This window comes from Anser cygnoides, chromosome 2 (assembly GCF_040182565.1).
Source record: "Anser cygnoides isolate HZ-2024a breed goose chromosome 2, Taihu_goose_T2T_genome, whole genome shotgun sequence".
NCBI classification, from domain to species: Eukaryota; Metazoa; Chordata; class Aves; order Anseriformes; family Anatidae; genus Anser; species Anser cygnoides.
This window is the reverse complement of record NC_089874.1, coordinates 24,344,071-24,365,363: the sequence shown is the minus strand read 5'-3', so window position 1 is coordinate 24,365,363 and position 21,293 is coordinate 24,344,071. Positions and strand designations below refer to the sequence as shown.

Here is a 21,293-nt window from a genome sequence, read left to right as displayed (position 1 = left end):
AAGACAATTAACTGACAAAACTGCCTCCTGCTGCATCCTAAGCGGGCCAGTCCAGAACTGATATAGGAACTTCAGAGACAGCTCAATTGCCTAAAAATATGATAAACAAAAGAGCATGATCACGATACGTTAATTCACCAACAACAGAAGAAAAAGTCCAGAAGTTACTTTTACAAAGGCAAAATGCTCTGCTTATGCTATTGATTCAAAAATCTGATAACACAATATCACCCTCTGAATGCAACACTCAACACTAGCTATATTGCTATCTGACTACTTGCTCTTGATAAATTGCTAAATCCTGAATTCTACATAGGCTTATAATAGGACATGGAGTGGAAGTATCAGTGAAAAACAAGCCACACTTAGAACAATCATTACTTTTGAAAACAGATAATAAACTTATCTCAAAAGCAATAAGTAGTCACAGAAAGGTATTTACTGAACTACACCAAAACACAGAAGTCAACGTACATGGAAAAAGCACTTCATTACAGATGGAGCTGCTGCTAGGAGTAGTTTTCCTGACTCTAATGTTAATAAAAAATAATAATAACCAAAAAAAGCCCATAAGAATATTCGTTAACTAACCAACTTTCCATTCGTGCACCTTCCTGCCAAGGTATCAAATGAAAAACCTATGGGAGAGGCTGAAAGCCAGTCTGGACCTACCTAAGGAAACTCAAGCATTAAAAATGTTATATTTAATCTGTGATTCCTGATTCAAGAACAGCGGTATTTATATAATTGTATTTAAATAGTATAGGAGTATATAAATAAAATATAAAATTTTATTTAGTTCTGAAATAGGCTTTGGGGTACTGTTATCACACAGCCTCTCCATCGTTTCAACTTACATTTGCTAGGACACTTTCCTTCATTTCAACATGCTTAGAAAGGTATAATTATCAAGGTACCACTACCTGAAACATTTAGGAAATTTTAACACTATTATTATCAAACCAAATTTACAAACCTTGCATTAGCATGGCCTGACAGCTAAATATTTTTGCATTGCCGGGACTTCAGTGGGAAATAACCACAACAAAGCTATCTGCGAAACAGGATCACTTTGCAGCTCCTGTGTGCTTTAAGGAGCACCCTAGCTCTCACATTTATAAAGAAGTCACTGAATTTTATTGTCCAAGACCCTCACCTGACCCAGGCTGAGCATTGTCACAAGCTCTCTTCCCAGCAAATTCTTGCTCACCATGCAGGTCAAGCCAGGACAGCACTCCGAAAACTGCATAAGGCAAACCGCTCAGTGGTAGCTGGCACAGTTCTAGGACTCTTCTCAAAGAACAAAATGATCCTTTACCTACGACAGCTGGATTCCACTGGAGCTTCGTGACTCATGGTCACAGTGCCAACCACGAGTTGTGATTGACTATGGATATCTGTACTGCAGTGTAATCACAAACTCTTTTAATAGTACTATCAATTTTCTTGTTTGTAGGGTCTCAGGGAAACAGGAACGGCCTGCCAGAGAGAGTGTGCCTGTCCATGTGGGAAGTAGCGCATAGGACTACTTTTTAAATAGCTCCTCCAAGCTTACTCGTTTAGGGAAAAAATATTAAAAACTGTGGGTTTTTTTGTTTAAGATTTACACAACAAAATGGATAAAAAAGAGATGAGGCAACCAGTCTTGCTGTAGGAAGGACTTCCAAAGACTGCTTAACCTCCTTTGCAAAGACAATAGCCTCGATGATCATTAGTTTGCTCGTTTACAACTTTTTGAAATTCTTCCTATCAGGAATCAGAGACACGGAGGAGAATATGACAAATATTCATTCCTCAGGTAAAGGTAACTTCTAATCTCCTGCTGTGACAAACATCAGCCTTGCTACAAAACTGATCCACATAGTGAAGGTCATAATCTTTATGGAGTGTTCACCTCTACTTGCTGATTAAACTATGTATTTCTTAATTTTCCCATCTGCATTCTTAACTTCTGGTCACATTTTCCATATTATATGTTATTTTTCCCCTAATTTACTTGACATTTGTGTTTAATGAATCTTAGCATCAAAAAATTTCCAAAGCATTACTGATTTCTTAAGCTCAGAAAGCTAAAATAGGAGAATCCCAGAGACAGTAGTAACACAATGAATAGAGCTGGTGGTTTTAGCATTTGGGAAGAAAAAACTGTTTGAGAAAGAAAGTTTGGGGGAACGCAACAGTGGATGAAAATACATCACTAAGAAATACACTAATTTAAAATTTGCTTTAAAAAATCTTACATTTATAAGAGCTTCTGGAGTTTCACTCATTATACAAAGTAAAAGCAAACTCAAGTAGCTGGATTACTTCTATGTATCAAACAATGACAAATGCACTAAAGGTTTGCAAAAGGTCTGATGGTATAAGCAAAGGAAAACTTCCATAAAAAGCACTTGCAGCTATTGTAATAGAAGTATTTAAGGTTATTCTCAAACAAAAGAAGCACCTCTACTTTTTGAGACAAAACTATGCAAATTAAGTTTGTATACAGTGTGAAACAGCCCACTTCACATCACTTACACTGCAGTACATATAGTGTCACACATGAGAGAAGAATTGGTTTTACTAAGGAGCTCCAGTAAAATAATAACTTCAGAAAATAATTGATAGGACTGAATCTTTCTCCTTTAATAGTATTCAGTGTCAAAAAAAAAAAAAAAAAAAAAAAAAAAAAAAAACACCTTAATTGGCAAGTACAGAAAAAAACAAGCAGGAACTGCTGTCAAACTAGTTATTTGATCCCATGTTGATATACAACTGATTTCTTCTTGGATTATAATTCACATGCTGCATAAAGCATAAACATGCTCCCCTAGAAATAAAACTCCTCAGCTTTTACCCTTAATCATTAACAGCAAAAAACATATTTCATCACTCTACCATTACTACCACAGTTGGTTTGCTTTATGTGCTAGAACATATGGTGAAATATATTTTTTTGTTGTTCAATTCCACTGGATTTCTATTGAGATTAATCTACGGCTTCACTAACAACTGAAACACAGTAGCTGTCAGTTAAGTCATCAAAAATATTTCAAATTATTCCATATAATGATCACGTTTTGATCTTTCTATCTTGTACCAATCATAACTGCTTTTTCCCTCCTCTCTTTTCCTAAACATGCTGCTTCCCTAAGCTCTCATGCAGGTTCAAATATTACACTAAGATCCAAAATGCTACCAACACACTCCTACATAAGCATTCAAGAATGACTACTTAAAACCACTACCTCGCTTTTTGTTTTATTAAATAAAGACAGCATGTGATAGAAATAAAATAATTGCAGAGGTTCGTAAGGCAAAAGGATACTCTGACAAACATGATATAGTCTGCATTTATAAGGGATCATTTTAATTTTATCTTCCTATATCAAGCAAATCTGTTTCTGATAAAGGCATCTATTCAAATCTAGCAAGATGTACAGACTTGTTAGCGGAGATGAGAAAGTGGCTGATCACGTCCTTCACTCACTCGTCCCAGAGGGCATTCAGCCAAGCATATATTGGAAAAAATTGCTCATACTATCCTCTTAATACAATAATAAATAAGGCTGCCGAGAGAGAAATACAAAGCCATAGCAAGAAAAGCATTGCTTTTAAGCCTTCTCCTACCTTTTCCCTGATATTTACAAACCGCAGGCAACACTGCCGGGGAGTCTCACCAGGGTGGTTGCTGAGAGGTCTCATGTGGCATCCCCAGCTTCCCACCGCCTTCCTCTGCCTGGATTTTAAGCATTCCAAAGAAAACCCACCCTGACATGCACAGAATGAATCCTGCTCAAGTTGGAAGCATGTGATAACTAGGCTGCAGGTTTAAACGGGAAACCCCAGCACTCGATTAATCCTAGACATTTAAGCAAGCCCCATCTTACCGTTTTACTGTTGCCTCGATCAGGTTAGATTCACCGGCAACTCTTTGACATGTCTCTGGCAATGTTAGTGTTTGCAGTCAGGCCGGGCTCATTCAGCAACTGAATGAATTCACAACATCTTTCTGCACTAGCAAGCTGAAACGGTACGGCTGTACTACAGCTAAGAAAGGGGGAAATCTAAAGCAGAAAACAAAGAAATCCCTAAAGACATCATAATCCCAGTGGAATAAAATATAAAAGGTACAGATGAGCACCAAGGGTACTATATTCCTCTGTCTAAATTTCAGCAGCAATACCATGCTCTTTCTAAAACCACTTTTTTTTTTTTTTTAAATATATGATGGACTTGCCTGTGGAGTTCCCAGAAAGGCAGACTATCCAAGCTCTGCAGCAGCATTGCAGCCAAAGTAACCATGCATATGCTATCTAGGCAATTTACAGCAGTCTTTTTGAAAAGATATTGATTTACAATGTAGTATTGCCTCAACGGAATGCAGAACTGCAGCCAAAATAGCTAATGGTGATTTCAGAGGAATTAAGGAAAAAAACTCAACATTCAATCAAAAGGATGCAACTAATCATTCCCAATTCGATTATGTCCCAGTCCTGAAGGAAGCCAGCAAGTTCTTGAGTGACAAATGACATTAAAATAATAATCTAAGGGCATCTGGAAATAAGCACTATGAATGCCATTGTCCACTTTTACGGAAAAAAAAAATACAAAAAAGCATTTAAAATTTATTGAGCCAAAACATGAACTAGGAAGTTAATTCTAGCATTGTAATGAGGAAACATAATGTTTATGAACATACAATATATACAGAGCTGTGAGTAAGCAACGACACCTACTCTGTACTGGGAAGCCACTGCCGAGCCCAATCAAGCTTGGGCGTGGTACAAGGGAAAAGAGGGCAGCAGAAGCATACCCACAAAGAGGGCTTCTCCAAAGGGGAGGCAGCACTTCTTCTCTATCTCCTACTCCTACAGCAACCCCTGCTGGCCTGTGCTTCAGATGGCTCCTGCCTCCCCAGAAACCTCCTGGGACTCGGGGGGCACTGGAGAGACTACACTAGGAAAGGGGACTAATATATTCATGTGAAACCTTAAGATGGGGAAAAACACATCCTGATCACATAGAAATATCTTCTGTGTCACACACCCCCCCAAAAAAAAAAAAAAAAAAAAAAGACAAAGTAGAGCACAGAATGGCAGCATTTTTACATTACAAAGAGGTGCAATTAATCCAGTAGGGAAAACACAACCCTGGCTCATGACCAGGCTGCTCCACCGACCCACCTCACACAAACATCAGAAATACGCTCTTCTGCAGAGTCCCACTTTGAAGAAAGCAAAACATGCTTGAACTCTACACATTTGCTCGAGTCCCACTGCAGTCACAAAGACATGTTTAAATACTTCTCATCTCAAGGCTCACAGCTGAGTCTAGCATCACTAGGCTTCAGTGACAACAAAACGTGAATGGCATGAACAAATTCTGTAAGATGCTCCCAAAATGAAGCAGAACTTGTTTGTTCCACTCATCTATTTCCTAGTCTCAGTCACAGGGGCATATTCCAGAAGATTACTCAGTTTCTTAGGTTGGCTTTTAAGCAGATAGAGGCTTCACCTGAAAAAAGAAGAGTTCCACTCTTGGCAAAACTTCTCTTCTCAGGTGTCCCAAGTGTGGAGGTCTGAAGTAAACATGAGAGTTGAAATGATGAGAACATTTTCAAAACATCTATATTTCTTGTTCTTATACTACCAACATCAAATTGGTCTGAGTCCAACTCACTCTCTGCCCATCCAGCTTAAAATTCAACAGCTTCTCTATGAAGATATCAAAGGAGAAAAAGTTGAAAGCCGTACCTAAGTAGACAATATCCACCACTCTTTCCTGGTCTACCTAGCCAGCCATTTCACCATAAAATTATGAGGTTGGTCAAGTATGACATCCCCTTGGATTCCTTTCCCTTCAGAATCCATGCTGACTACTCTTGATTTCTTTCTTGCCCTTCTCATGCCTGGAAATGGTTTTCTGGATTATCTATCACCTCTATCACCTTAACAGGGATAGAGGTGTGGTTGACCAGCCTGTGGCTCCCTGAATCCTTCTTGCCATTTTTGAATATAAGGATAATATTTACAGTTAATTCAGTCCTCAGGCACCTCTTGCAGTCAACATGGTCATTCAGCAAACATTGAGAGAGGCCCTGAAAGGACATCAGTAAACTCTCTCAGCACTCACAAGTGCATCCCATTGGCTTCCATGGACTTATGTATGTCCAGACTGCTTCTTTAACATGATCCTTTTCCACCGACTTCTCCCCGGTCTCTGGGTCCAGGGATTCCTGAAGGCTGGTCTTGCTAGTAAAGACTGAGGCAACTAATGCATTTAGTACCTCAGTCTTTTGTATGCCCTGTGTCAGCAGGGCCCCTGTAATTCAGCAACAGGCCAACATTTTCCCTAGTCTTCCTTGGCCCAGTTATGTACTTAGAAAAGCCCTTTTTCTTGCCTTTGATATCCCTCACCAGATTCAATTCCAGTTGGGCTTTGGCTTTCCAAACTGCTTATCTGCATGCATGGACAATGTCTCTGTATTCCTCCCAGGTTACCAGTCCCAGCTTCCACCTTCTGTATACTCCCTTTTACGTCTGAGTTTTAAGAACTCTGTTCATCCATGGAGGCCTCCTCGCATTTTTGCATAACTCCCTACTCTCTTTATCCCCCTTGTCTCCATGTGTTAGCCCTATCCCTATCACTATCTCTACTCCCAACCCCACTTGTTGACTGTGGTTGAACACAACATGCCTGCAGCACAAATATATGCTGTTTCTGCTCATGGTACCACAAACTGGATTGGAAAACCTGGCTGGTAGTCAGAGGCAGTCTAGAATTACAATTGGAATTCGTAAGTTTCACCATCTGGATCACACAGAGCCCCTTGTACCATGAGGCTGGTTTGTTTTCCAAGGAGCTAGAAGAGTAATTGAACAACAACAACAAAAAAAGTCAATACAAATCAAAAGGTCAAATACCTATGGTTTTCTGCATGGAAACCAACAACAAGTACAAGCTTCATATTACCTGTACTCTAAGTCATGCCATTTTCATCCTAAGGCAGATTCCAAAATATTTGAATGTGGCACTTGAGAACAGTCTTTCATGTATATGGGGGCATCTTTGGGGCTTTTCAACATAATCATTGTACAGTCTTCTGCAAATCATTATACTTAGAACAGACTGATTATACAGCGCTGATGGTCAATGAACTAAACATTGCAATCCATCATTTATTAATACTGTATAGTGAAAAGAATATCACTAGTTGCTTTGTGTTCTGTGTGGTCATACTACATAATGTCCAAACACAACTTAGAAGTAATGTTCTCAGTCTATTTTAAATCATCCAAGACAGAGGATGTTTTCCACATAAGACAAGGGAGAATGGCCAGCTGTTCCACCCTTCCCATGAAGTAATAACCACACGCAATAGTTTGTACAAGTATCTTACAGACAAGCACCCATTTCCTCCTCATACAAGAAACTGCATGACTAAGAAAAGCCACTGCTCATTGCACACCTCTTAACACCCACCAACTGAATATACAAAGAAAGAATAAACACACTTTACAGTTTCAAAAATTTTCTTACTTGTGAAAGTGATTTGGCCATCTATCCAGACACTTTATAAACCACTGATAATATTTCATAAAAACTGATTTTAAAAGATGGCTAACAAGTTTTATTCAAAACCAGTGGACTGGATGAGACAACACCTGTCCAACTCCAGTTCAGTTCCCTGTTATCACTGGCAATCACAAAACATGATACTTTTCCTAAACTGATCAGTTTGGTTTTAGTTTGAAATTAAAATACATAGAGTACACAAGATATGACCTTAATAAAACAACCCAGCAGCAACAAGAATGTGTTGAATGCAAAGAAAATCATTTTTTGCTTAAGATGGCAAGTGAAGCAGTGAATAACATTGCACAACGGAATGTGTGACAAGTTATTCTGAGTACAACATGCTGTCAAACTTGCTTTGCAATACCAATATTTGAACTACACCATCTGCATTATCTGCCATGGTGGGACTTCACTTAAAAAATAGTCACTGTCTGAAATGAAATGCAATGTAACACTTGGTGTCAATTATCTTTGCAACCTTTATCTATAAAAGACGATATTTTATGTTTTTATGGATTGATTCCAAATATAATTTGCATTATAAAAATTTTTAAAGTACAAGTTCAAAGGGAACAACAACATTGAGAACATTTTGTAATGATTTCACACATTAAAAAAATACTTTAAAACAGTCTAGATACATTTTCAGCTTCATGAGAGCATTCTTTGCACATAAAAGATTAATTCAATGACTTTGGACAATTATAATCTTTGTGTGCAATAGGAAAACCTAACTAAAATTCCTAGCAAATCCACATTTTCCTATGAATACTAATACAGTTACGATTAGATTGTTTTGTTTGTTACTATTAATTCTGTGTTTCTTGCTATGCTGGCAAAGACCTCATACAAATAAAATAATCCAGACTAAAACACATTAGCTCAATACATCTATGATAAGATCTTGAATTTTAACTTGATTTAGGATTTCCTCTTCAGGAAGCTGACTGCTATTTTCCAAGCCTTAACTTTTCTTTTTAGCTCTTAGACTTGCAGTTGATACACAAGGATAACAGATGTAGGACAAGATGTAGTCAATGTGTGGAATTTCCTAATTACGTTACTTTTAAGGAGAGATCAGATCGGTATGCTTTTCCACTTGGGGTAGGCATCTAGATAAATGCAAGAGAGGACTCAGATATACCTTACCTTGCAAAAATAAAGCACATCTTGCTATATAAAAATAAATACATAAATACTCCTCTACTGGCCATGTGTTTCATATCTGCAGAAAAAGTTATCTATTGCACATGGACAGAATTCTATCTCAGCTAGTACTGTGTTCAAGCCTTTATAATATACTAAAATTATGCTGTTAAAAAAAAAAAAAGACTAATTTGGAAAGTGTATGTAGCCTACACCACATCAGGTGAAATAATATGCATCTTTTGCCTGAACTCCTCATCACCAACTGAAAGACAGTAAAGTGAAAGCAGAGTCATTCATCTTTAGCATCATACAGTTACACGTGCTGTCAACAGCAGCAACATTTCACTACAGAAATGGAAGTGCCTTCACAATACACAAAATTCTCCACAGAAAACGAACGATAACTCCTAAGAATTATGATGTATGCATATACAGAACCTTACGTTCAATTGCAAACTCTTAATGTATTGAGTACAAAGCACAACAACCTAGACTATTCAGGGAAAAAAAAGTAAAAAGAGGAAGGAAGGGAGGAAGGGAGGAAGAGAGAGAGAGAGAAAGAGAGAAAGAAAGAAGCCATCTAAATCAACATCTCAGTCAATAATTTTTCAAAAACACCACAAAGAACTGAAGCAGTATAAAATTCAAATTTATGCACTCTATCTGGAAGATGACAACGATCAATAAAATGGCTTACTGGAGTAGCTTACATTAAACTAACCTATCTACTATAACATACAATTCGTAAAACCATGTAGTGGACAATTCTCACATTTACAATCCAAAAAAATAAATTCTAGCTAATCAGGAAAGAGTATTAATATTTCTGTGACAAAATTTTAATGACAAATACTAGAGACAGAGTTTACAAAGTTTGTTTTTTTTTTTTTTTTTTTTTTTAAGGGACAGTTTTAAAGAATTAACAATAGATTTTTGATATCTACAAGTATAATCCCCAGGGAAGAATCACTGAAAATGTTTCATTTCAAGTTACATTTATTCTTACAGCTGATCTCACACAGGGTTGAAACTCAATGATATCCCATTTCAAAGTCATCCATAGTATTATAGCTAGGAGAAGAAAGCTTTCTATAAATGAATTAAAACTTAACATAAAAAGATAAGTTTGCCTTCATCATTTTCTCAGGTCTGAATATGTCATGCACGGAAAATTCTAGTCTTATTTGAAAGCACTGCATTTTAGCTTCCCTTCATTTTCACTTTGAGATATTCACATGAAAGGCTTTCTTTTTCCCCCATTTTCCTACATTCTAAAGGAAAAAAAAATGCTTTCCAACTAAAAAAAATCTACGTACAAAATGTAAGCTACCATAGTTAAAAAATAAAAATAAAAATCAAGCCAATCAATCCCCACATCCCTATAATATAGATAAACTAGAATAAGTTGCATGTTTACAGTGTCCACTTCAAAAAAAAATCTATTCTATTCTTCTTCTTTATACACTGTTCCTTTGAGCACAGTTTCAGTCCTTAAGGCTTTTGCTATCTGCTGAGCTTGCCATACATTCAAATAGTGAATTCATGTTATGAGAACAGTGAAACAACTGCCTTCAGATGGGAATAACTGTTGACTCAACACTTGTATGTTGGTAGTTCAAGTCTAGTGCATGTGAATGACTTCTGTTCACAAGGACTGTTCAGCGACCTCTATCCCTCCCTTACAGGCTTTATTAACAAGGATAATCAAAACTTCAGGTGAAAAGTCCACTGAGGATCATGGCAAAAGGTATGTGATCTACGATTTCAAGTCCCACAGACCAAACCTCTGGTTGTGTTCTGTGGAGCCGATAGAAGCTATTTCAAAATAAGCACTCTACTATTTGATGGCCTTAAGCGATTCTACACTATGAAATGATGATATCATGAAGGCACCCCAAAGTAGAGATGATACAGCCAACTACCTCATGTCTTGTATGCACTATTTTCAACATATTAATCGGAACTTCTGAGAGCTTCCTCTGCAATCTCTGCAATACATATAGGAACTATTTCTGCAGGATGTCAGATAGCTTGAGAAGGTGTTCTAAAGCCCCAAATGTAATCTGCTTTAAAATTTAGCTTATCCTGCATTTATTAAATGAAGGACACTGATGAGTGTTGAGGTGAATATAAGTGCTCCATTAAGTAAAGATGACTCATTTGGCACTGAAGGAGGTAGATGGAGTATCTCCAGAAGAGTGAGGACTTTTACAGAAAAGCTGATAAAGAAGGGAGAAGTAGGAGGTTATCTTTCACTGGGAAGTAGAAACTGAGGAAGGGTTATAATTTTCTCATCTTCATTCTCTTACGTGGGACCTTGAAGTACCCCAAATCAGCAAACTCAAGTGATTTACATAACCGTGTATGACATTTACATGACTGTGCATGATTTACATGACATTTTACATGACCTGAGGTTCGTCTGCATATAGCTCCAGTGGAATCCTTGCATTTCCCTATGTTCTTCAATTTCCCTATGTTCTGTTCTTCCTGAAATTTGGTACCAAGATACCAAATCTGAAGGGCAGACAGGGAGAAATCTCCCAAGACATCTTCTCCAGGAAGAACCATCTGATTGGTTTTGTTTTCAGAGATAACTGCAACTGGTAATAAATGAACCTCATAGCAATGACATTTAACCCTAAATATGATGTTGAGTAGTGTCAGAATTTCAGCAATTATTCCAGGCTCCTCACAAGTTTATTTCCTTTTATCAGGTCAATAACATGTTTATATTCTTACTCTTCACAATGTTCATCTTTGAGCTGTGACAAGTGGCTGAAGACCTACCAAACCAGGAGCCATGGCACTCTCCATTGGAAGTATCACTGATGGGTATCTAAGAGGCTACTCTTTGTCACAGGATGTTATTGAGAAATATGTGACACTACAAAAGCATGCTTATTAGAGCATTCTGTAGAAAGTGACCCTCTTACTTCATGATGTGGAAGAATAACTGGTTTGTGACCATCTCAGATGTCTTACTGGATTCAACATGTATGATGATATTTATCAGTCAGTATAGCTGTAGTCTTATTATTATGGGTACAGTAACAGACAACAAATGTGTTTATGTTGGAGAAAGAGCTATGCTTAACTAGTATAGATTACATGCTCATGTGCAATGTTCTATAGTAAGTTGTATAAATCAATCTCCTTTCTTTTGGTTCTGCTAAATGGAGTTTGAGTTCTCAGCTTTTCTTCAAGAGATGCTACGATCTAGATGGTGAACAGGTCACCGCTGTTTTTATTCTGTGGAACAGGTATAAAACCTTAATTTTTTATGAAATGATTTTTAATATTAGCCTCATCAAAAGCTGTCAGAGAAAAAAATATAGTGATAATTATACAACATCATAATAAGAATTCATCTAGTCAGTTTCTGAAAGCAATCAATTTTGTTGCAGGATAAGGAGTTACATAATGTGATCTTTCTCCCTGTATATCCTTCTAGTCACCAGCAGTTAACTTATTAATTGAAAAAAATAGATCTTGACCTATCCTTTACAACTCTGAAATTCACTTTTGAACTCATTTATAACTCAAGCTCCAGGCGGTAAAGAGATTCACGACACTGTGCAATTAGAAACTATTCCTTCTCTTGAAAACCAAAACAAACAAACATAATCTTTGAATATTTCTCAGTAGGTAGGAACTACAAAGCAGTTAAAGCAATGTTGCGGAAGTATTCCCTCTTCACTCACAAAAATTCAGCTTGTGATCTTATAGGATACTGTCTGATCTTCCCTCAGTCCTCTGTTTTACATTCTAATGGGTCTAATTACCTTCTCCTCAAATGGAAGCCATATTGCACATCTAACTAATCATTCTTGTCTTCTCCCTCTGTCACCTTGTGTCATTTTTGTTATATGATGAATAGTATTTAATGTGGTATTTACATAAATAAGTTTTTTGCAACAGCATAATAATGGCTTTTTTTTTTCTCCTTTCTTTTCCTATTATTTTCTAAAGGTCTACTTATTTTTAGACTACTGCTGAACACTGGGTCTATATCTTCAACCGATTATTCAATCACCCTGTGATTCTTACCTGGAATAATGTAGAATTGCTTAGAGTCACTATTACACATGTACAGCTAGAGTTAAATTCTTCATATATATCAGTTTGTAAATATCATCAAGAAAGATGTCATTATCATCCAAATAGTCTACACTGCAAAATTCTTGAGCAACTTTTGGCAATTCAACTAAACAATAGTTTTGTAAAATGTGTCACTTTTTCATTCTTTTTCCATGTCTTGGTCTTCTACCTGAAGGGTTAGTTGCCATTTCTCTCTCAGTCTCAAAAATTGATGTTTTATCTGTTCTCTATGGCATATATGACAGATCTGACAAGTGTACAAGCATCATAAAAATTACAATGCTTTGCAAGTCTGATGACAGCAAAGCTATAGGTTACATAGTGATGTACTATGAGATTGAAGCAGTTGCTGACCAAAAAAAAAAATGTAAATAGAAATGCTAAAGTAATACCTGATTTAGGAATGTATGTTTCTTCTCATGCTCAAATATGGGAAGAAACTGTGAGAAACGTTTTGCCTTATTCCAGCTGTATTTCTGTAGAAAGCTGCACTAACAGACAACAGTTTCACTTCATCATCCATACCTTTGTTCTTCACATATTAAATTGGCACATATTAATGTACATTTTTTAAAAAAATGCTATGCAAAAGCTCTACCTGATGCAATGCTGAGTCAAGTGCTCATAAGAAATAAACACCAGTACTGCAGGTATTGCACTGATATTTATCTGTTCTTCAGTTAAACAGAAAGTATTGGGTTTGACCTATAAAGCTCTTAACTGTTTGGGTAACTAGCCCCTTGAAGACTGCTTTTCTCGTCCTGTTTTATCTCAGTATTTCAGATAAGAGGGCTGCATCCACCTGGGCATTCTCACTGAAGGGCACTTCAGTCCAGAACTTGATAAAGCTTTAATGTGTGTTGAGCAGCTTATCTATTTTCCCAGGACATGTTAGGCCAGAAAGGGAAAGCATTTGAGGAGGAGTAAAGACAGACCTGCAGAAAGGACAAGAAAGAAAAAAAAAGAAAAAAGAAAAAAAACCTACCTTGTCCTCATACTGTAAAAACAATCTCTACAAAATATAGTGACTGGTAGCACAGCTACATCAGTATACATGTTCACAGAGCACCCATTCTCACATGATTTTCTACCTAAACAGTTTTTTCCTCCTCAGACCACCTCTTTCAGCATCTGTGGCTGAATTTATTTTGACCATTCCAGAAGATATCTAAAGACTGCACATATCAAAATATTTTGCAGCAGAAGAATGATGTGGCAATGCATCTCTCCTGAAGCATGGCTTCATGGTACTAAATTTAGTTTTAGACTGATTTAGCAGAGGACTACTATGAAAAGAATTCCTACTGCACCACAGAACTACACCAAAGCCCCCTAAATCAGTCATTGTCATAACCTAAGAGGACCTATGACCATCTACATACAGTTAGAATGATAATATACTATGCTGTATAATTTCCTAAGAGAAATCTTTTCCAGAAAGGAGCAGTGAACTCAACAAGAGATATTAAGAAACTGTGGTCATAAAGTAGGATCACTGATACTCAATTGTTCTGTTGTTCTTTTAATTAGTAAATGTTTTCTCAACCAAAACTTAAAAATAAAATTAGCATTACCCTAGCAGCCTAGTCATTAAAATAGGACTCCACTGTACTAGATACTTTATTGATAGAGAATTGAGGGGAACTTCCATGTCACAGTTAGCCACCAAATCAAATGCAAGAGGGAGAGAATCTCACCTTTCCTTGCCTTCTGTTTCAGAGAGGGCGGTGGGTTAGGAGGCAGAGCAGTTGACAGGAGCTCTCTCTGAGCAGAGAGCTAAGAGAACTGATTTAGAAAAGTGTAATTATACTAACTGTTAAAAAGGAAAAAATAAGAAGGAAACCTGTAGTGAGACATGTACTTGTCATTTTAGTAGCGTGCTCTCAACTGTTATACATCTTTTCTTTCTGTAAAGCATATATTGTACAGATTGCAAACTAAAGCTAATTGTTGCAACTATTGTCTCTCTCATGCAATCCACAATCTCATATTCAAATAAAGCAGTCCATCTTCGGCCAGGTTATGCCTGCCTCATATCGTGCCACTGAGTAGTAATATGCCTCCCACATGATATTAGGAATTCTTTACTCAGCTTTTAAGATGTTGCACAAAGAAAAAATAATCCAGTCCACAAAAAGATGTGCATATAGATCCCCATTTATTGGATAAAATTCTGTTTACAAAACCTTTCACAGCATCAGGAATAAAAATAAATAAAAAATAAATAAATAATAATAAAAAGAAGTTTTACCATAAAAACCAATACTGCGTTTAATTACAGATGTTAAGTGAAAAACTGAGGTTTAGAACAGGAGAAGCATCAAAACATTAAAAATGATGTTTCCCCTAGAGCATTTAAATGATAAACTGCAACTTAAAGTTTCACTTTGGACAGGTTTGAAATGTAAATGCTGCAGAACAACTCTTTTAAGGTACAATTCCCAATGGATTTGGATGTCTGTGGGAACATATATGCATGAGGTATTCTAGCATAACATTATGGCTGATGCCTGACACAATTTTGACAAAAATGACTGACAAAAATCCAGTAATGCTTTCAGAATTTATAATATTGAGGGCTTATGTGTCTAATAGTATATTTGTCTTTCCTCAGAAAAGGTTGTGGAAATATTTTAAGATGTAAAGAGTACTAACAGATAGAATTACTGAGGTAATAAAAATTCAGACAAGAAAAATTTCATCTAAGATTTTACAGAAGCCACCATGATATAAAGAACTAGCACAAGATCGCTTTAAAATGTCTTATGGCTGCCTTTAAATTTCCTATGTCAAGCACAGATTTGACATATCCCAAATAAAAGGTTTCCGATTTGATATGTTACAATAAACATATATACCTCATATTCTACTCTTACATCTGTCTTTTTATGATCCTGGGGAGTCTCATTAACCTCAGTGCAACCAGTATGTTGAGAGATAAACACAGAAAAGACTGGGTGTTCTTTAAATGCCCATGACGGCATGAGCTACCAATTACAATACATGCACAGATGGCTAATTGGTTTTATCACAGTTTTCACAGCTCGGGGAAGGCAGACACCACCATTCTCATTTTCTCTGAAGGCCAGTGACAATAGCCCAAGAACAATTCAAGTGTCTAGCCCCCTCAGGTCCTGTTGCCCTATTTGATCAAAAAAAATGTATTTTACAGTAATTTACACACTCAACTTCCCCAATGCAATTTTAAGTAGCTCTTCAGCGTACACATTGATTTCAGCTCTTAACTTTTCATAACCATGCAGATTTTTCTTTTTTGGAAAGCTAAAATGATTGTCATATAAATGACAAATTCTAAACATTTCAGAACAAGATTATGAGATTCAAGAACAAGGTTATGAGATTCACAATTAAGTTGTCAGGAAGGGCAACACTAAAAAAGAGTAAAATAAGTGCAAGAAACAGTCTTTGCAGCTAAAGCTAGGTTTTAACAGGACAGTTTGGTTCAAATCCATTGCCTGTAATATTGCTCCTTCCTCTGAAATACCTGATAATACAGATCTCATACAGATTCATCTATAGCTGTTGTGCTATCAGCAAGATTATATCACAGACCACAGGCTTCTATCACTAAGCTTGAACAGTGACAACAGTAATAGCTTCGATCCCAAACTGGATCAGCCAAAGGTAGGGCATGCATATCAGTGAGTTCATGCCTATCTGTTGAAACAGAATGGAGATGCTGAGGACTCCATAAGAAGATCTGAATTCCCAAAAGCAACTTTTCTCCAAATACTAGAGATCACCTTCCCCCACACTCCAGAACTCTTGTCCATTCTCCCTTTATACCCATTAGCTTCCAACCTCTTACTGGCCTCCCTGAAACAGCTTCCGATACCGCTTCCACTCCTAGCCCTCCGCACAAGCCCACGTACACACTTGTACTTTCCAAGCAAGGTCTTCCTAAGCCTTCCAAATTCCTTGTTCTGCATATATGAGAAGCACTGAATATACTCAGGAGAAATGCTCTCCAATTCTCCAAAAAATATTCTGCCTTGGAGAAAACTGAGGAGGTACAGTGCAGCACAAAGTAGACTTTGTCCCTTTCCATTTGGGTGTCCCTTCTCATCCTCCAGCACATGCACAGGTAAGTCAGCATAAATCCTATAAGGAGCTGCAACATACTTTGACAACACAATATCCTGAAAAGTTTCAGCTATTGTCTAACAAACCTATGATAAGTATTTATTAAATGCTTTTTCTGGATTCCAACTTTAGGAAAACCTGGATAAAATGATGAAAAGAAGAAATCCTTTTTGGAATGAAGACTTCCCAAGCTTTAAGTATTTGAGGTAGTGAGCTTATGATTGATTTCTAAACTTACCGTTCATTCTTACACCTGCTTAAAACTTCCCTGAAAACTGACATACAGTGGCTCCAGGCTGCATTTCTGTTCCTTTATGAATGTGGAGAGGAAGCACATCGAATTATTTGGATTTTTATTCAGCATAACAAAGGATACCTTCTACCACATCCTTCAAATTTTCTGCTTCAAACAGGCATTGAAACTAAAATGGTTCACACGCTGATTTTTGATAGGCCAACTTGCTGACCGTACAGTTACAATCAACAACAACAAAGCAGCCAATAACCGGAGGTCAAGCAATTCAAATCTGTCATTGAAAAGAAAAGTGTAGCTTAATAACGCTGGCTCACTGAGGACTGTTTAATATGAAGATTACCAGCAAAAGCTGTCAGTAGTGTTTACAGAGACCTGAAATAAATTCTTGCTCCATACCTGAACAGTTAGACTATCATTACCTTGTTCTTCCATGCTAGTAGCAGGTGACTATCAAAAGCAAATGAAGCAGCTTTTGCAGCCACGTAATTCCAAGGATTATGCAAGGCCATTTCCCAAGCCATTTCAAGGCAAGTAACGAAGTTGCAGTGGTTCTTTCACAAGCATGCAGTGGGAGCAGACAAGGTTATTAGGTGAGAGCATGTACAGGTCAGAAAGACAACACAGGTTTCAAAGGTAGTGCACTGTTTGATCTGATCCTGCATTTCAAGGATTTGCTTGCACTAAAATTAATCCTTCAATCTCTATTCTTATTCTGTCAAATATATTCCCCTAATGATCAACTTTTGAGAATACAGGCAGCAAGATACCACTGAATATTAAATTGTGTAATATGCCTCCATTGTGTAAACTGTAGGAAATAACATGCGTCAAGGGCATCCCTGGGGTCATTTGCCAGAAATATTCATTTACATTTTTTAATTGCTGCTTTTCATTCCAAACCCAGGTAATATAAACAACATTAAGCATGCCCTTATCAAGCCGCTGTTCTTTAACCAAAAATCTCGAGTAAAAGTAAAAATATGAGAGTTGCGACCCCATTTCTATACAATGCGCTGTGAAGAAAAAAAACAACAACAAAAAAAAACTCTAGCAGCAGGTTTTTAAGCATATATGTAAGAAAATAAAGCCACTAAATAAAATCCCACTCTGTTATGTAAGCATAGAGTTAAGAAACCCACAAACCTGACTCTTCTGCTAGCAAGGGCCAACGCACAAATGAAGATATGCTTGTCAGAACCATGAATACACATACAGAGTGAAAAAAATAAATAAAAACAATATTTAAATCTGAAGTGCTAGAGGCGTTCCCTGATTCACACATTGCATAAAACTGGCACACTTCAATGCATGTATATCCTTTCTGAACAAACCAGGATATTAACATAAGCATGGCATAAGTCCAGCTAACATATTAATATGAAAATATTATGACTACGTCCCTTGTTCATAAAGTAAAGAATTAAAAGGGCATTCCTCTCATTTATGCTACCATCACAATTAGTGACAAGGTGAATGATGCACAGCTGCTTGTCAATTTGCCCTGCAAAAAGTGGCTTTATCATAATAAAATATCAAAAGAACAGAACTAGGTAAGCTGTTTTCTAGCAAAGACAGATTTTCCTTAGACTGTTGCATAAAAGGTCTTTATTTGTAAAATCAGAAATGAAGTGCTCTTTCACAAGAAGATGCCAAACTTCAGTCCTAGCAGAGGTTCATTTCACTGTTTTTGACCAAAAGGCTAAAAAAACTATACCAATCCAAAAACTACATTACAGAGAATAAAACTCCCTTGTGTTATGGGGGCAAAGGGAAGCAACGTTGAATAACTTTTGTCTGACTTCATCTTCGTACTTCCAAGGCCATTCTCCCGCCCTCATGCTATAACATCTGAATATCTTCAAGCTGTACTAAGAAATGTATTTTGATATCCAGAGAATGATAATAACTTCCTTGTCCCTCAGATGGAAAATTAAGGCTCAGATGCTTAATAACTTGCCAAAAGCATCAGAGCACTTTCCCTGCCAGAGGAACAAAAACAACATTTCTGTGCAGGTTGGTTCTGTGGTTAAAAGTACTAAGAAATCTGACGTAGTCATTTAGCCCTGGCCTTTTATACCATTTTTATTCTGCTGTCAGGTTAGTAAACTCCAATGAAAACAATTCCTTCAATGTCACTTTAATGACTTCCACTCAGTAGAACATCCTTAGGGTTTTAAAGTGTGCTATTAAATACCTTGGCTTAACTTTAGCACCAACAATTATTATTAAAGCGGTGTATTAAAATTAGATGTAAAGCATTACGCACAATCCCATAAACATGTCATCTTTACTCCCTACATTCACCTCTTCCTTCCAAAACCATCATCTTTCATTCACTGTAATCTTTTAAAATGTCTCTATCATAACATTTCCTTTAAAAAAGAAATTGTTTCTTAGTAAGTGCAGAACTGCCACTGATTGAAAAGCAGCCATGACTACAGAGCACTTACAATACTTTAACAGCCCTAGAATTCACTTGTACCACAACTACAGAACACACTTCAGAGAAAATGTACTGTAATTTACTTGGCTTAATGTGAAAAGTAATCACATTATGGAAATGCTTGGTCATTTTACCATAGGTAGCACAGGGTCAGTATTGCCTCATTGTCATCATCTCTTAACTTTGATTTTTAAAATACATTTTATACAAGTGGATTTTTTAATTTGTTCTCAACCAGAAAATTTTGCACTTATGTTTTTGAACAAAAATACAGACGTCAGCATCTCATATTTAACTCAGGCTACCAGCTTTGTTGGATCACCACCCATACGCATGCATGACTGCACCTACCTACGTGTGACGACACAAAGGTGTGCTTTCAAACCACCATGCACCCAGACACCCCTGAGGGATCACAACTGTGGTTCTCTGCTACCTCCCACTACACGCCATGCAGGCTTGCTGACCTAGCTATGGATTGCTCAAATCGATTTGAGCACATTTTGCACTAACATGGAATTACCTAAATAGTTCTGAAGCAGTTTTTGGGTTGTCAGTACCTACCTAGCATGGCCTATTATACTTGAACATAGCAAACCTACACCGAATAATAATTCAGATTAAAATTATTTCACCTTATTTCCTACTGTCATGCTTATTTCACGTTAACAATAGTATGAAGAAACAGCTTCTTTCTGTCTGCTCTCAGAGCAACTAGTACTGCTCTTCCCTCAACATTTTCTATATAACAACATTGCTTGGATTTATGTCACCAAAAATTTAGCTTAACTTTGATGAGCAGCAACAGCAAATAAAAGGCCCCACAAAAATGTGATGAGAAATATAAATAATGTCTTCACAGTTACTGATGACAGCCAGAAAAGACCAGTAATATATTGCATTGAGCACTGAAGAATTAGCATTAGTGGATCAGCATTAATAGGGGCAAGAGATTTGCAAGGTGTAATGAGGTTTCAGAAGACAAATAGGAAAGTCATTGCTCATGACTCCAGGGTTTCTTTCACCTCCCTCATAATTATAAAAGTCATGACTCTACTTATCATTACATTTTATACAACCTGTACAGGAGACTTGGTTCTTAGGTGCTTTTTAAATTATTATTGTTTTGATTCATGTCAGGTTTTTTATTTTTACACAAACACAGACCAGACACAGTTACATAAGAACCAAAAAGGTCGTCACTGGAAAACATTTTGCAACAAGTATGTGGCTTTGTTAAGAAATGACAGCACTAAATGAAAATAACTAAAACTGTTTTCTGTGCACTATAAAAATGAATATTCCCAGAATTAAAATACCTGTTCACAGAGAAATCAGCTTGTAGCTTCTAAGATGAGCTCTGACTCTCAACTACATCTTTACCTATAGCACATTTTCAGATACAAGATCTAACCCCACCTATCTGCATGCTTGGATCTTTCATGGGCAGCTAATGGCAGGTGGTTGGGTTTGTTTGCCTTCAGGAATAAAAACCACTGACAAATATAAAAGTTTCTCCTACTTGCAACTCTCCATTGCAAATTAAGTACCATCATCCATTTTATTCAAGGTAAAAATTATTTTAGATCTTGTTATAAGTTTGTACTAAATTATTTTGCTTTAAATTGTTAAATAAGTTGGTAATCATTAGAAGATGCTTTCAACCAGAATTTTTAC

At 36.8% G+C, this 21,293-nt stretch overlaps 1 protein-coding gene across 4 annotated transcripts in view; it reads right to left on the bottom strand.

Annotated features, from left to right (window-relative positions):
• The window catches only part of CDK14 (cyclin dependent kinase 14), a 328,969-nt gene that overhangs the window by 261,212 nt on the left and 46,464 nt on the right, over nucleotides 1-21,293 (bottom strand). Inside the window, exon 1 of one of the 4 annotated variants that reach the window (XM_013187015.3) lies at nucleotides 3,873-4,018. The exons of 2 other annotated variants lie outside the window; for them this stretch is intronic. Coding sequence is in view for 1 of the 2 variants with exons in the window: in XM_013187012.3 (XP_013042466.1) it covers nucleotides 3,613-3,687 (75 nt within the window). In the remaining variant the exon portion in view is untranslated. Of the gene's footprint in view, nucleotides 1-3,612; nucleotides 3,760-3,872; nucleotides 4,019-21,293 lie in introns of those variants that run through there. One more of the 4 variants, XM_013187012.3, reaches the window with a different exon arrangement.